Below are 15,297 nucleotides of genomic sequence, written 5' to 3'. Positions count from 1 at the left end.
CACGCTAGGCATGTCGGACGCGTCGGGTCTACGACATAGGTGTGCGTGTGTGCATACGTGTGGTGCGCGGGCGTGTCCGTGCATGTGTGTGGGGCGATGCCATTGGCGATCGGGACGTGGTGATCACGTTGGTTCGTTGCAGGTTCGGCGCGACGGGTGCGTGGAGGCGCGGTCGTGGGCGCGCGTGGAGCGGGCCGAACCAGGCGCAGTAGTGGCTAGAGGCATGGGGTCTGTGGCCCAGCGCTGGCCCAGGTATAAGATCGCGGCATCGATCATTATAACGGCAGAGGTGTTGAGTTCGTGCTCAAGGAAACGCCGTAGTTGTGACAGGCGTTCGTGCGTTGGAAAAGCTCCCTGTTCATCGTGTCTTCCTCATTCTTCCTCCCCGGTTCGTGCCACATAGAGAAAGAGCTAGAGAAGAGCTAGGGCTAGCTAGGGTTAGGGTTTTTCCACCAACACGGGGTGGTGGCGCTGCTGCCCCGCGGGCTGCGACAGAGGTGGGGCGGTGGCCGCAGCGGCCGGAGTGGCGCCGCGTGGAGTCGAGGGTGGTGGCTACGCTCGAGCTCGCAGCTACGCTCCGTGTGAAACCAGAATTTGATGCCACGAGTTGCTACTTGCTACACCAAAGAATCAACCTACCCGTAACGAACCTAACCAGCCTATACAAATCAATCAGTTGTGACACATTAGTCAAGTCATTTGGTTGCCAGGTAAGTTATCTTCGTCCGACGATGCTGGGATGGTGTCAAAACAAGGAACACTTGATTATTTACCACGCAATCCCTCTCGTATTGGTCATCAATCTCCTATCTGAATTTGACTTCCCGGATATATATTTGGTTCAGGCTACGTGTGCACGTCGTTCCAAGCGATTCAAATATATTTTTTGTTCTCTCTGCAACGGATTCAACTTCAAACATCCATCAACCATATAATTCTCCCACACTCGTTCAACACTGCTAATACACTGCGGTGACTTCTATCGGGCGAAGACAGTGAAAAGCGTCCACGTACGCGTGACACTCTCAGCTTGCTTACATTTTCTGAGTTCTGAATTCTGAATTCATCTGATTGGGGTGGCTCCCTTGCATAAAAAAACGTCATCGCGACCATGCATGGGGTAGTTTAACGAAATGGCAACCTCAGGCTCTTATAATAACACAGAAGAAGCGAATGTCCAGGAATCAAAGATTCAGTGAACCAAGCCGTTTGATGAAACATTCAGTGAACCAAGACCGTCCTCCGTCCTCCGGGCGTTTTATGTCTCTGCGTTATTGCATGGATTTTTTCAAAGAAATGCACGAGAGGTTCCATGATTGGCTCCTGCTACCAGGGAGATTGGTCTACACTCCACGCACGTAGACGTACACCAGGGAGATGTGAAAACAGCGGCTGAATAATTTTACCAAGGTCACCTGTCGTGGCATTCGTTGCTTTTGAAACGGGGGACCTCCAAATGCAAAGGCAAATCGGAACCGGGGCTCGAATTTGATTCGTGGGCACCGGAGATCTTCCGATAATTTAATTCGAATTCGACATCACATCACGTTGCTTAGCTCCGATGCGATGTGCGTAGCAGCGTCCTGCTACCAGAAGCAACTCCAAGTCAAATTCGAATTGGGATTTTGTGTTGCGTGCTGCCTACAAATCATGCAACTTGCACTCTTTTTTAAAACACAAACCGACTGAATACGTGCAGTACTTTGTGTGAGCACGAATGTCAAAGTTTGAATGCCGTGTTTGGATCTAAGTGCGGATTTCTTGCCCGGCGTCATTAAGAAAAAGAAGGAAAGAAATATCGGTTTCTCCCCAGAGGAGCCCTGGGCTTCGTGTCGACGTTTTCGACAGTCCGAGGTCGTCGCAGCCCGCTTAAGAAACTAGCCGTCCAATCCCACACTTGCTTGCGGCCCAAGCCCACCCATTACAAAATGATGAGTTTTTTTAGCGTACGTGCAGTATTTTACGTTCGGGCGCGTCGGGCTGGTACGACTATAATAAATCTGCCAATGTTCGAACCATTTTTCCCACCCCCGATCAGAACCCCCAACCCAACCTAAAACCTTCTCTTCACGCTCCCAATGGCGGCGGCCACTCGGTCCCTCTTCCTCACATGCTTCCACAGCAGCGGCTCCGATGAGAGCGGCCACCTCACGCTGCGGCCGCGGTACCCGTCCATGCCGCGGCAACCGAGGGCGGCCGCGGTCGCCGGCGAGGGCGGTGGAGGAAAAGGCGGGTCAGCCGTGGTCGATCTGGAGGCAGCGGAGGAGGAAGAGGAGAAGGTGGCGGTGTTCGCGGTGTCCGGGATGACGTGCGCCGCGTGCGCCGGCTCGGTTGAGAAGGCCGTCAAGCGGCTCCCCGGCATCCATGAGGCCGCCGTCGACGTCCTCGGCGGCCGCGTGCAGGTCGCCTTCTACACGGCACTCGTCTCGGTGAGCATCGGATACTCTGATTATGTTCCTGCGCTTCCGCTGCCCGCTGGCATCTGTTTGTTGTGCCTGCACCTTTTTCGCGTGTTTTCTCGTGGGCTGTTTCCAAATGATCAGATCGATTGGTTCGAGTAGGCATATAATTTGATGCTTGTGCGCGTTTCTTTTCTGATTTTGTGACCAAAATTCGTGTTCATACTCCCTTCCCGAAAAAGTTTGTTCCAAACTTGTCCCTCAAATGGATGTATCTAACTCCAAGTTAATACTAGATACATTCACTTAAGGAACAAATTTTTTCGGACCGAGGAAGTATTTACTATGCTAATTTAACCGCCTCGTATCTACAGAGAAAATAACAGCAAACTATAACTATAGCAAAGTAATTGATCCAAGCAAAGCTGGTGGGCAAGGGCGAGTAAATTCGGCCGTAGAAGTAGACATGGCTCACAAAGATATACTCCCTCTGTCTAAAAATATTTGTCAGAGAAATGAATCTATCTAGACGTATTTTAGTTCTAGATATATTTATTTTAATCTTTCTTTTATGAGACTTTTTTAATCTATTCATCAATCATAACAATACAGAAACACTAGAAGCAATAAAAAATACATCCAGATTCATGCACCACCTAGCAATGAGTACAAGCACTGGAGCGAGCCGAAGGGGCGCCGTCGTCATTGCCCCTACCTCACCGGAGCCGGGCAAACTTTGTTGTAGTAGACAGTCAGGAAGTCATCGTGCTAAGACCTTAAAAGACCAGCACACCAGAACAGCAATCATCACCAATGAAGAGAGTTGTAGACGGGAAAGATCAAACCTGTAAACACAAGAACGAAGACGAAAAAAATGGATTCAAACAGATCCAGCGAAGACCAGCACAGATCGAATCCCGTGAGATCTGATGGAGACACACCTCCACTCATCCTCCGATGATGCCTACTGGGGGGATAGGACGTGAGAGAATTATTCCTACTGAGGAATATCGTCACCGCCACACAGCCCTAACCAAGACGTTGAACCTAAAAAAACGAGAACGGGGTCCCTCACGCCTGCAGAGGGCCGACATCCTCCAGATCTCGACGGCTCAAAGTCCATCGGAGATGGGACGGATCGGCGGCGGCACCGGCGGGAGAAGGGCGCCATTTCTTCGACAAGTATTTTCAGATGGAGGGAGTATTCGTTGGTTTCTCAACTTAGCTGGAGTGCAACGTTTCACGTTTGGGCCTCGACCTCGGATAAATTTGGTTCCTTACGTGACCCAAGATGGTTTGATGAATGACATGGCAATGGTTTCACGCACATGACAGCCTACTAAAAAAACTAATACAATTTTGAAATAAAATTTAAATACATGCAGTAATGAAAAAAATTGGAACTGGGATAAGTTAGGAAATTACAAAATTATATTGCAACTCTGGAATTAAGATTAAAAAAATGGTTTGGGAACTGTCATAGAGAATCACCACATTTGTTCATAAATTATTTGTGATTTTCTGAAAGAATATATAGCACTAGAATGAAATGTTTATAATCTTTTTCACCAAATATTTCTCTTCTTTAAATTATATCGTGTTAAACTGTAACTCTAGATTTAAAAAAAACACAAGCTCTTAAATTATTTGATTTTTTCTATAAATAATAATAAGTAACACGAGTATGGCAAGTTTTGTGACCTTTCGTCTGAATACTTTTTTTTATTTCTAAATTTTTGTATTGTCCAAACATCCCAAGATAATGCATTTGTGTGCATAGTGACGCGGTTGAGTTGACACAGATCTCTTGCTAAATGTGATTGGTGAGAGGAGAGGGAGAGAACAAATTACAACCTAATGCTACGAAAATCCAACTTGCTGCCTAGGCTCGTCTGAGCCCGGTGAACAGTAACACGATTTAAAATAGAAAAAATCCAAAATTCCAAAAAAGTTATTTGCAAGCAAGATGTGCATATGTGTAATGTTCGTGCAAAATTTGGTGATGTTTGGACAATCAAGTAGCACGCGGCAAAAAAGACAAATCCAGATGTGAACAAGTGCTATTTTTCAAATGTTTCTCTCATAACTGAATTTGTTTTTTCTCATGAGCTTCTCGAATGTTTAAACTTCTCCAAGTTTGTCATGGACATCACACACTCAAACATCTTTCACCACACAAATTTTTTAAAAAAAATTGATTTTTTTTCTATTTTAAAATAGCATTACTGTTCACTCACGGGCTCATCTAAGCCTGGGAGCCAAAACGTTGCTATCCTACTGCTATCTTTAAAAAAAATACAGTACAATTGCAAATGCTCACGTACATTTCTTTACATTGCACCGCCAAGGGCAGATCTATGGGTTGCTATGGGTGCCAATACAAAAAGTGCAAAACAATTTATACTATAACTTGATACTATTTTACTAGCATCTTAATGGTATTTTTAGGTTATATGTTGGAATTAAATGATGTTTTGTTTAAATTACACTATTCGTATTTAACTTTCACAAATTTTGGACTAATGTATTGAAATTATGTTTTCTATGCATTGCATATACCCTCTTTGTCGCAAAATAAGTGTCTTAACTCTAGTATAACTTTGTATTAAAGTTAGCACAAAGATGAGACAATTATTTTGGGACGGAGGGAGTATGAACTATGGCAATCCTAGTCAACACGAGATGTTTGTGTTGGCAAGTGGTTCTTGTTGCTCATATCGTAAAAAGTGTCCAAGTTATACCTCAATCCAGGTTATGAGAAAAGAAAACTCCAAATATATTTTGTGGCCGCACATGTTTAACCACGACTAGATAATTTGCCGTGTGTTGCAATCTAGGCATAAATATTGGATGTGAAGTTTCTACACCTGGGCTCAAATGCTCCTGGTGTGAATAGTAAAATAAAAAAATAGAAAAACATTTCAAGAAATTCTGAGTTCTTTTTGTGGTATACTTTAAGAGATGTTTGTCGTGCATGTAAAATTTCATCACAAAATGACATTGGTGGAAAGCTTGGTAAAAAAACAAAATCATTGTTTTAAAAATGCTACTTTCAAACGCATTTTGGAGCTCTGATTTTGTGTTTTTCTGCCACGACTTCGACAAATGTGATTTCGTGATAAAATTTTGCGTGCATAACAAACATTTCATAAAGTATGCCACAAAAAAATCAGAATTTTCTAAAAAAAATTATTTTACTGTCCACACCAGGAGCATTTGAGCTCGGGTGTAGAAAGGTACTTCCGATAAATATTTTAGTAGGTTCTCTTGTGATTTATTTGCCACCTATAAGTGTGATTGTGTTAAAAATAGGATTTTATTTGGTAAACCCTTATTAGTTAAGCATTTATGGGCTTATCAAAGTAAAATAAAATTTACCCCCTCTCTTGGCAACAATGGAAATGATGAAAATAAAATTTATGGGCTTATCAATTATGGCAGTTCAAAGAACATTAGAGATAATAAAAATTACAACCATGTTCATGGACCACCTAGCGACGAATACAAGCACTAGAGTGAGCCGAAGGTGCGCCGTCGTCATCGCCCTCCCTCACCGGAGCCGGACAATCAGGAAGTCATCGTGCTAAGGCCCCATAGGACCAGCGCACCATAGTAGGAATCATTGCCAAGAAAGGAAGTCGTAGATCATAAGGATCAAACCTGTAAACATCCAAACGAATACGGACAAAGACCGAATCCAACCAGGTCAACCGAAGACCAGCACCAACCGAACCATGCGAGATCCCACAGAGACAAACCTTCACACGCCCTCCGACTATACTAGACACACCATCGGGACAGGGATAGAACGTTAGAGACATTATTCATACTAAGGGAGATCGTCGCCGTCACACAGTCCCAACCAAGATGCCGAATCTAATAAGAATAAGAACGGGGTCCCTCCCACAGGCGGGGGCCCGAGATCCTCCGCATCTCCATGGCCTAGAGGCCATCGGAGATCGGGCGGACTGGAGGCAGCGCCAACAGGAGGAGAAGAGCTTTCTTTAATTAGGAGAAAAACTACTATACGGACACGTAAAATAAATGACAAAAAAATCACCTCACCCTACTACGGGATTTATTAGGACACTTCCCTTTTCATTACTGGACTCACTTTGCTATTTTTCTTTATCAATCCCAGAAATGCACCTCCTTTCCTTCTTTATTTTCTCTTCCTGAAATCCCTCCTTTCCTTCTTTATTTTCTCTTCCTGAAATCCCTCCTTTCCTTCTTTTTTTCTCCCCCTTCTTCTTTATTAGGACACTTTCTTCTTACTATGGGACGGCTGGCTTCCCACTTTCCTATTTCTCTGTCAATCGCCGAATCCCTCCTTTCCTTCTTATTATTATTATGGGACAGCTTCCTACTTTCCTTTTTTTCAATTCCCGAAATCCCTCCTTACCTTCTTATTACTTGACGGGTTCCCACTTTCCTATTTTGTTTTGTTGTCAATCCCGAAAAACCCTTCTTTCCTTCTTTATTTTTAGGAAACATGAGACCCGCACTTCACCATGTTCTCCAGATGGCTTTCTGGTACCAAGGAAATTGAAGATGTATATAAATTGTGTAGATTGGATGTGAGGGAGCGAGATGGGACTATTTAACATAGCTAGGCGTTAGTTTGGGGTTTGAATCCTCCCACCAGCATGTATTTTTTGCTTCAAACACGATAGGTGGGCCTGATTTATTGGGCCACAGAGCGCACCGGCGGGCTCGGTTGGCCTGGCTCGGACGAACTATACTCACCAACTACGGACGAAACGAACATGGACGAGTGAAATCAGTAACAGACAAAAATTAAGGAGGAAGAAATGTTACTCCTTTTATTAGTAAGCATAGATATAGATAAGAGATGTGACTATTGATGCGGCTTACACAAAAAGACTAAAATCTTTTACGCGAGGAAAAAAATCAAAACGAAGAGAGGAAGAGGCAGGAGGAGGGAGTGTGTAAGATTGGACGAAGGACGGACGGACGAGAGACCGGAGAGAGGAAAGATTGTGGTGGCCACGCGTAGGTTTATAAGTTCATGAAAGTTGCCAGCGTCTGTCTTGCGGCTCTACAAAATACAAGGCCGTGCACACCATGTGTTTGTTTTTCTTTGTTGATGAGAAGATTATGCACATCATGTGTTGGCCACGCGACGGAGCCCAAACAATACTGCCCGTGTCCGCAGTCTGATCTTTCTAAATCCGTTATACCGGAATCCTCCACCTTGCCTACGCGACTGACGTGTTAGCAGCCATATTCCGGTCCGACGCTGCGAGCACTACGAAATCGCCTTTGCTTTAACGGCGCCCTCCCACCGTCTCATTTTCGGGAAAAAGAGGCGCACGCGATCGGCGCCACCCTCCCCGCCCTATAAATCCGGCAATGCCCGACGCACTCTCAAGCGACTCCCCAGCCAGTGACCGTCGCCAGCCCCGGCGACCGCCGTTCCCGGACGGACACCCTCTCTCGGTATGGCGGCGGGAGCCCTCTTCCTCGCCTGCTTCCGCGGCGGCGGCGGCGGCGGCGAGGGGAGCGGCGGCGGCCGCCTCGCGCTGCGGCCGCGGTACGCGCCCGTGCCGCGGCGCACCAAGGCGGCCGCGGTCGCCGGCGATCTGGAGGCCGCCGCAGGGGGCGCCGAGGAGGAGGAGGAGGAGAAGGTGGCGGTGTTCGCGGTGACCGGCATGACCTGCGCCGCGTGCGCCGGGTCGGTGGAGAAGGCCGTCAAGCGGCTCCCCGGCATCCACGACGCCGCCGTCGACGTCCTCGGCTGCCGCGCGCAGGTCGCCTTCTACCCGGCATTCGTCTCGGTGAGCAGAGCAGAGCACCCTGATTTTTGGGCCCTTCCTCATCCATTGTTAAGCACGCTCAGCCCGGCAGTTTGGCATTTTAGGGGGGTGGGGGGTCGGCCGTGGGGTCGGATGAATTTAGGATTTCAGATGGTCGCGTGTGATTATTGTGAGGGTTTTTTTCAGTGAAAATGCTTTGCATACTTTTGTTGTACAGTTGTAGATGAGTACAAGGATTCATCCTCCGTTCATCGTTTGGGCGTGGTGGCCCATGGGTGCTGCCTGTGCTTATACGTCAAGTCACATGCATTGCTTCCTTACCGGAACCCTGAAAACTGATACACGGGCGTTTAGCTTTAGGAGGTCCCAGCATCACAAAATTGGCTGATATTGGGAGAATTGGCAACTTTCCGAGGTGATAGACCTTATGAGTGTGCATATCATACTTTGGGGATTTAGGCAGTATATATCTGGGAGAATACATTGGCAGAGGCTAAACAAAAACTCCTGCTAAACAGCCAATGCTGGTACGTATGGTTAATAGCATCACTCCAGGAGGGATTCATGTGGCCTTAATTGGTTTTCTTTTTTAGATGAGAAACTTTTAAAGGGGTGGTGGCCCGGAAAGTTCTTGCATTTATTGACTTTGTGTGGTTCAGAAGGCTACAGCTAGACAACTTTGCTTCTGATGTGAAACCGCTAACTACTTCGCGTGTCTTTAAAACATCGAGTGGTCGATTTGGTTTATCATTACATTCCTAGTTGTAAATACTGTGATGTGATCAAGGCTGCAGACTCGGTATGAAGCTTGATTTGGGAAAATAGATTGACGCTTCCTACTTATTGTTTATGTTTTTTACAAGTTTTTGACTATAAGTGCAGATAGCGATGCTTGTAGTTGTAAGGCATACAGAATTTCAAAGTTTAACGACTTAAGTTTGTGTCGTACCTCTGGAGATTGTTACCCTTAGGAATCAATCTTCTCAAAAAACTTTTACTTAGATGTTTCGAACCTGTGAGCTCTTGTGCCTTTGCTGAAGTAATGGAACTTGGCTACCTATGTACACCGTGTTCACATGGAAAAATGATCTACTCTTCCAGCGACCCTTTGCTTTTTCCTTATAACCGGGTTGTGGTGCACTCTGTTGCATAACTTCCAAGTTTTTTTATCTGTTCATTTGGTCTTCCTCCCACTAGACTTGAGCTTATGTCAACTGATTATTAAATTTTCAGGCTGGTAAATATTTTCTTATTCGTGAAAATCTTGCAACTCATGTTTCTCATCTCATGATTACTTTCTTTCATCAGTGGAGCATTTGGGGTGCAATCTTGTCCCACTCCCACCATTGTTATCTTTGATTATCTTTCGGGAAAGAACTGTTATTTTTGAGAAAACAAGAAATACATAAACTTTTTATCAGTATCGTGAAAATTATTGGAACGATAGGGGTACTTTTCCTATTATTGGAAGTCCTTTTCTTGCAGCGTAAGTGCACTACTGTAGTTGGATGATGAGAGATACTTCATTTGATTGGAATTTTAGGATCCAAAAAAGGTCCATCTCTATTTCAGCATAATGGCTGCTTGCTCACACACTTCCTTGTTGGATGGCACCTATGATTGGGCTGATGTCATTTCTTGCTGCATCTAGTAACTTTAATCAGTAATTGCTAGAAGATAGTGCCACACTTAGGTGTCCTATTGAATATAGCAGTACCATCTAGGGCTAAAGTATAGTGAGTAAGAGGCCAACATAGTGAAAAGTCGAAAGTGAGCCCGAGCTACACGGAGCCCTTTTTTAGAAGGGGGGAAACACAGTATTTGGCAACCTAAAAAAATTCTGGAAACAATTGTGCATGTACAGATAGATGTTTTTTCATGAACTTTACTCGATGCTCTTACAGAGAGTTTGTGTCTATTTATTGATAATTTTATTTGGAGATTGAAGTTCATGTCTGCCTTTTTCTTTACAGGAGGAAAAAATTAGGGAAACCATTGAAGATGTTGGTTTCGGAGCTAAACTGATCGATGAGGAGCTTAAGGAAAAGAGCATTCTAATATGCAGGCTGCACATAAAAGGAATGACCTGCACGTCTTGTGCAAATACAGTTGAATCCGCCTTGCAAGCTGTTCCAGGGGTTCAGAGAGCTTCCGTTGCATTGGCTATTGAAGAGGCGGAAATCCGTTATAATCGGAGGGTTGTTGCTGCTATCCAACTAGTCAATGCAGTTGAAGAATCTGGCTTTGAAGCAATACTGGTCACCGCAGGAGAAGATCGGAGCAGGATAGACCTCAAAGTTGATGGCATTCTCAATGAGAGATCAGTAATGATAGTGAAAAGTTCTGTCCAAGCTCTTCCTGGTGTGGAAGACATAAAAATTGATACCGAGCTCCAAAAGATAACCATCTCTTACAAGCCTGACCAAACAGGTCCACGAGACCTCATTGAAGTCATCGAGTCAGCTGGATCTGGTCATATTGCTGTATCAATATATCCAGAAGCCGATGGAAGAGAGCAGCATAGAAATGGGGAGATCACGCGGTACAGGCAGTCCTTTTTGTGGAGCTTACTGTTCACAATTCCAGTGTTCCTAACCTCCATGGTGTTCATGTACATCCCAGGGCTGAAGGAGGGGCTGGACAAAAAGGTTGTCAACATGATGAGCATTGGTGAACTATTGCGGTGGATTTTGTCAACTCCTGTCCAGTTTGTAATTGGCCGCAAATTTTACACTGGTGCTTACAAGGCAATGTGTCATGGCTCACCGAACATGGATGTGCTCATTGCTCTGGGGACCAACACAGCGTACTTCTACTCAGTTTACTCGGTTCTCCGAGCTGCCACTTCTGAGAATTATATGTCAACTGATTTTTTTGAGACAAGTTCCATGCTCATATCATTTATCCTTCTTGGAAAATACCTCGAGATCTTGGCAAAAGGAAAGACCTCTGAGGCTATTGCCAAGCTGATGGATCTTGCACCAGAAACTGCAACTGTGCTGATATACGACAACGAAGGTAATGTTGTAAGCGAGAAAGAGATCGACAGTCGGTTGATTCAGAAAAATGATGTGATCAAAGTCATACCTGGTGGAAAAGTTGCTTCCGATGGATTTGTTATTTGGGGCCAGAGCCATGTGAATGAAAGCATGATCACCGGAGAATCACGGCCCGTGGCAAAGAGGAAGGGCGACACTGTGATTGGAGGGACGGTGAACGAGAATGGTGTCCTCCATGTCAGGGCAACATTTGTTGGATCTGAGAGCGCCCTGGCACAGATTGTAAGGCTGGTAGAGTCAGCCCAAATGGCAAAAGCTCCTGTACAGAAGTTTGCTGATCAAATCTCTAAAGTCTTTGTCCCCCTGGTGAGTTCAGTTACATTGTGTTAATCCAGTAACATTGTACTCATACGAGTACTGAACAATCAGCTTTATGCTTGCAGGTCATCCTTCTTTCTTTGCTTACTTGGCTTACATGGTTCTTAGCTGGGAGGTTTCATGTCTACCCTAGCTCGTGGATACCATCTTCCATGGATAGCTTTCAGCTAGCTCTTCAGTTTGGGATATCGGTTATGGTGATCGCCTGCCCTTGTGCACTGGGACTTGCAACTCCAACTGCTGTGATGGTTGCAACTGGAGTCGGTGCCTCGCAAGGTGTTCTGATCAAGGGCGGGCAAGCTCTGGAGAGTGCGCAGAAGGTATTTAATAATAAGTATACAAGTGAAAACATGTTAGCAGATAGTGTTTCATATTGTTGACGAACATTATCTGTATGATATTTTACAGGTGGACTGCATTGTTTTCGACAAGACAGGAACACTAACCATTGGAAAGCCTATTGTCGTCAATACCAGGCTCTTTAAAAACATGGTCCTACGTGAATTCTATGACTATGTTGCAGCAGCAGAGGTATGCTTTCTAACTATATACTCATGTGTCTGCAGTGTCTTCTTAGTAGACTTTCTTGTACTGTCTTGGGAAGATACCTTGCTTAAATTTCATTGATTTTCAGGTCAACAGTGAGCATCCGCTAGCAAAAGCCGTAGTGGAGCATGCCAAGAACTTTCACTCGGAAGAAACCCATATCTGGCCTGAAGCAAGGGATTTCATTTCAGTCACCGGACACGGTGTCAAGGCAAAGATCAGCGACAGGAGTGTCATTGTGGGCAACAAGAGCTTTATGCTGTCGTTAGACATTGATGTCCCCGTGGAAGCTTCAGAGATCCTCATGGAAGAGGAAGAGAAGGCACACACAGGGATCATCGTGGCCATGGATCAAGAAATAGTCGGCATAATCTCTGTGTCTGATCCGATAAAACCGAACGCCCATGAAGTGATATCATACCTCAAGTCAATGAAGGTGGAGTGCATAATGGTGACCGGGGACAACTGGGGAACCGCCAACGCCATCGGCAAAGAGGTTGGCATCGAAAACATCATAGCCGAAGCGAAACCAGAGCAGAAGGCTGAGAAGGTGAAGGAGCTTCAGGTGAGCTAGACTAGAAGATATCCTTGCTTTGTGTCAAAGGGCCATATCCTTTGCTTTATTACTTTGACTGATGGTGCTGTCACACGGTAACAGGATACAGCCACGCATCCACTCACCGCCTTTAAATCTTTTGATCGATCACTGCAGCTGTCTGGCAAAACCGTCGCAATGGTTGGCGACGGGATCAACGACTCGCCGGCGCTGGTGGCGGCCAACGTCGGGATGGCCATCGGCGCGGGCACGGACGTGGCCATCGAGGCGGCGGACATCGTGCTCATGAAGAGCAACCTGGAGGACGTGATCACGGCCATCGACCTGTCCAGGAAGGCCTTCTTCCGCATACGGATGAACTACGTGTGGGCCCTGGGATACAACATCATCGGCATCCCGATCGCCGCGGGCGTGCTGTTCCCGTCGACCCGGTTCCGGCTGCCGCCGTGGGTCGCCGGCGCCGCCATGGCCGCGTCCTCCGTCAGCGTCGTCTGCTGGTCCCTCCTGCTGAGGTACTACAAGAGGCCGTTGATCACACAGGAGCGGCAGGCATAGAGAAGAGGGCCATCACCGTATAGATAATACTAGTACACACAGAATAAGCTGTAGATATCTGTAACAAGCGTGTGGTAGAATGACGAAGCAGCAGTCCTCTGATGAAAATGTATATAATTCTAGTACTCCAGGTGCAAATAATATGAATGTTCTTAGTGCAAGTTATGCAGGTATCATGCTGTGCCGGTTCGCTTTAACAGGTAGGGATAAATTACGTACGTAGTAGCTACTAGTCCACTATAGATCGCAACTTTGACCTTTGATGAAGGGAATTGAACGACTTTGGGCGGGGGTCAGGGGTCGTCAAGATGCTGTGACTGACCGGGGTCAAGTTCGAAAGCAATAAGTAAAGATGCATGGTGCTCTGTGACTGCGCTAGATTCGGGCAAGAAGCATGCCATCTTCACGGTGCGTTGTCCACTTGTCCTCCCTGTCGAGGGATGCGATGCCAGTCACCTAACTGAGCCGGTTAAGAACGCAATGCTGCGCAACTGATGTAACTTTGCGACCAAAAGGAACCTGATATAAAGTGATGCAGCTTTAATTTCTTTGGAGAGGATTGTAAAGCGAGCGCAGTAATAAAGCCGGTGTTTTTCCTACAATGAATCAATGATGATGCTTGCTTTGTGGTGATAGACAGTGGTCGCAGCAAAGACGGGGCAAAAGATGCTATAGACCGGATCCATCAAACAAAGCTCGCTCAACCGGTTCTTCGTCAGGGTAACCTGCCGTGTCGGCCTTCTTGTGGCCCGTCGGACGGCGACCGGCGAGCAGCATGCCGTCCACGTCTCTCAACGGCCCGAGGCATCGTCCATTCATTCAACCTTTTTCATATTCACCACTTGCTTGTGTTATATACTTATATTATATAGTTGCACCATAAACCAACCTGATCATCCACGTCCGTCCATCTCGAAGACATCGTTGATTATGCTGTTTTGCTGCTCGCTAGCTTATGCCACGTAAGCAGAAAACGGGACCCATCTGTCGTAAACACGCTCAACAGAGCCAAATCCGTCGATCAGTGATTTTTGCAAAAAGATTACGCTAGAGATGATGTCTTCTGCAACAAAAATATAGCGTAGTGTTTTCTACAAACCAAGCCTTCAAAATGATGATTTCATGCAATTTATTCCGCTTTGCAGCATCATTTACTCCGCTTTGCAGCATCTCGCAAGCAGAAAGGAATATAGCTCGCCTACCGACCGACCGCCCGCGTCGGGCCGGGCATATCCGCCCGCCCGGCCCTTCTAGACCGGCCCATTCAACTCGTGCGTCATGCGTGATGCGTGCGTCTATGGCAGGCCGCAAACGCACGGCGGAACGCTGGATTCCTGTTGTGATCGGTTGCGAGTTTGCGCGTACGGTGTGACTGGCGAGCAGCGACGACGGCCATACCATGCGGGTGCGGTGTGAATGTGAAAGGACGTGTGGTATGTGCGTGCGTGTGCGTGACGGCCGGGGCGGCAGGAGTAAAATGCTGCGCTGAAAGCTGTCCACGTGAGTTGCTCCGTACGTCCAAGCCAAGCACCTGGCCATCTCATCTCATCTGCATGCAGGAGGCGTGACCGCGCTTGCTCCGATCCAGCCGCCGACGGATGATGCTTCCAGAAGCTTCGTGCCTTCGGGAAAATCGGTGGTGAGAGTATCTACTGCCTGCCGGGCTTTGAGGACCCCTATACATCTGGGTCCGGACAAAACGGTCCGGTTTAGTGACCGATCTCAGAATCTCGATCCAGCCGCATTCCTCATAGCAGCTCTGTATATCCGGGCTGAGCGGCATCCCTTAGTGGTTGTTTGGATATCAATAATAAAACCTGAGATTTAGGAAAACGAGTTTTAGGAGTGTTTTTAGGAAAACCTGTTTTAAGGGAGAATTTTCGTTACCAGGAGTTTCTGGAATAACTCGTTTGGGTGAGAAAACGTTAAAACAAGTTTTGGTAAAAGCGTGTTTGGATTAGTTAGTACTCTGTAGACGCCGCTTACTTTCCCCTGTGTCTCTCTGAACTCAAGTCGCCTCCGCTTCTTCCCCAAATCGCCGCCGCAGCTTACCGTCTCTGTTCCTCGAGGAGCTCGACCTAGCCCAA

The 15,297-nt window shown here is 46.4% G+C and overlaps 1 protein-coding gene and 1 pseudogene across 2 annotated transcripts; both read left to right on the top strand.

The window, feature by feature from the left end:
* Positions 1–2,025: 2,025 nt before the first annotated feature.
* LOC125539385 lies at positions 2,026–2,578 on the top strand (annotated as a pseudogene).
* Positions 2,579–7,776: 5,198 nt separating this feature from the next.
* On the top strand, positions 7,777–13,383 carry LOC125539384 (copper-transporting ATPase HMA5). 2 transcript variants are annotated; one of them, XM_048702825.1, is made up of 6 exons: positions 7,777–8,197; positions 10,150–11,541; positions 11,619–11,873; positions 11,962–12,084; positions 12,188–12,664; positions 12,758–13,383. In XM_048702825.1, exons 1-6 carry the CDS (start codon positions 7,862–7,864, stop codon positions 13,208–13,210), a joined length of 3,036 nt encoding a protein of 1,011 aa, XP_048558782.1. In that variant the 5' UTR covers positions 7,777–7,861; the 3' UTR covers positions 13,211–13,383. The 2 variants fall into 2 exon arrangements, with proteins under 2 accessions (XP_048558782.1, XP_048558783.1); XM_048702826.1 differs by having other exon boundaries at positions 7,778–8,197; positions 12,812–13,383.
* Positions 13,384–15,297: the final 1,914 nt, after the last annotated feature.

The sequence above is a fragment of the Triticum urartu genome, chromosome 2 (genome assembly GCF_003073215.2).
Source record: "Triticum urartu cultivar G1812 chromosome 2, Tu2.1, whole genome shotgun sequence".
Classification (NCBI taxonomy): Eukaryota; Viridiplantae; Streptophyta; class Magnoliopsida; order Poales; family Poaceae; genus Triticum; species Triticum urartu.
This window is presented reverse-complemented; position numbering and strand designations above follow the sequence as displayed.

Coding starts and splice junctions, on each gene's coding strand:
- LOC125539384 (XM_048702825.1), top strand. CDS start 7,862: ATGGCGGCGGGAGCCCTCTTCCTCGCCTGCTTCCGCGGCGGCGGCGGC. Junction 12,085..12,187: donor ACTATGTTGCAGCAGCAGAG/GTATGCTTTCTA, acceptor ATTGATTTTCAG/GTCAACAGTGAGCATCCGCT. Junction 12,665..12,757: donor AGAAGGTGAAGGAGCTTCAG/GTGAGCTAGACT, acceptor ACACGGTAACAG/GATACAGCCACGCATCCACT.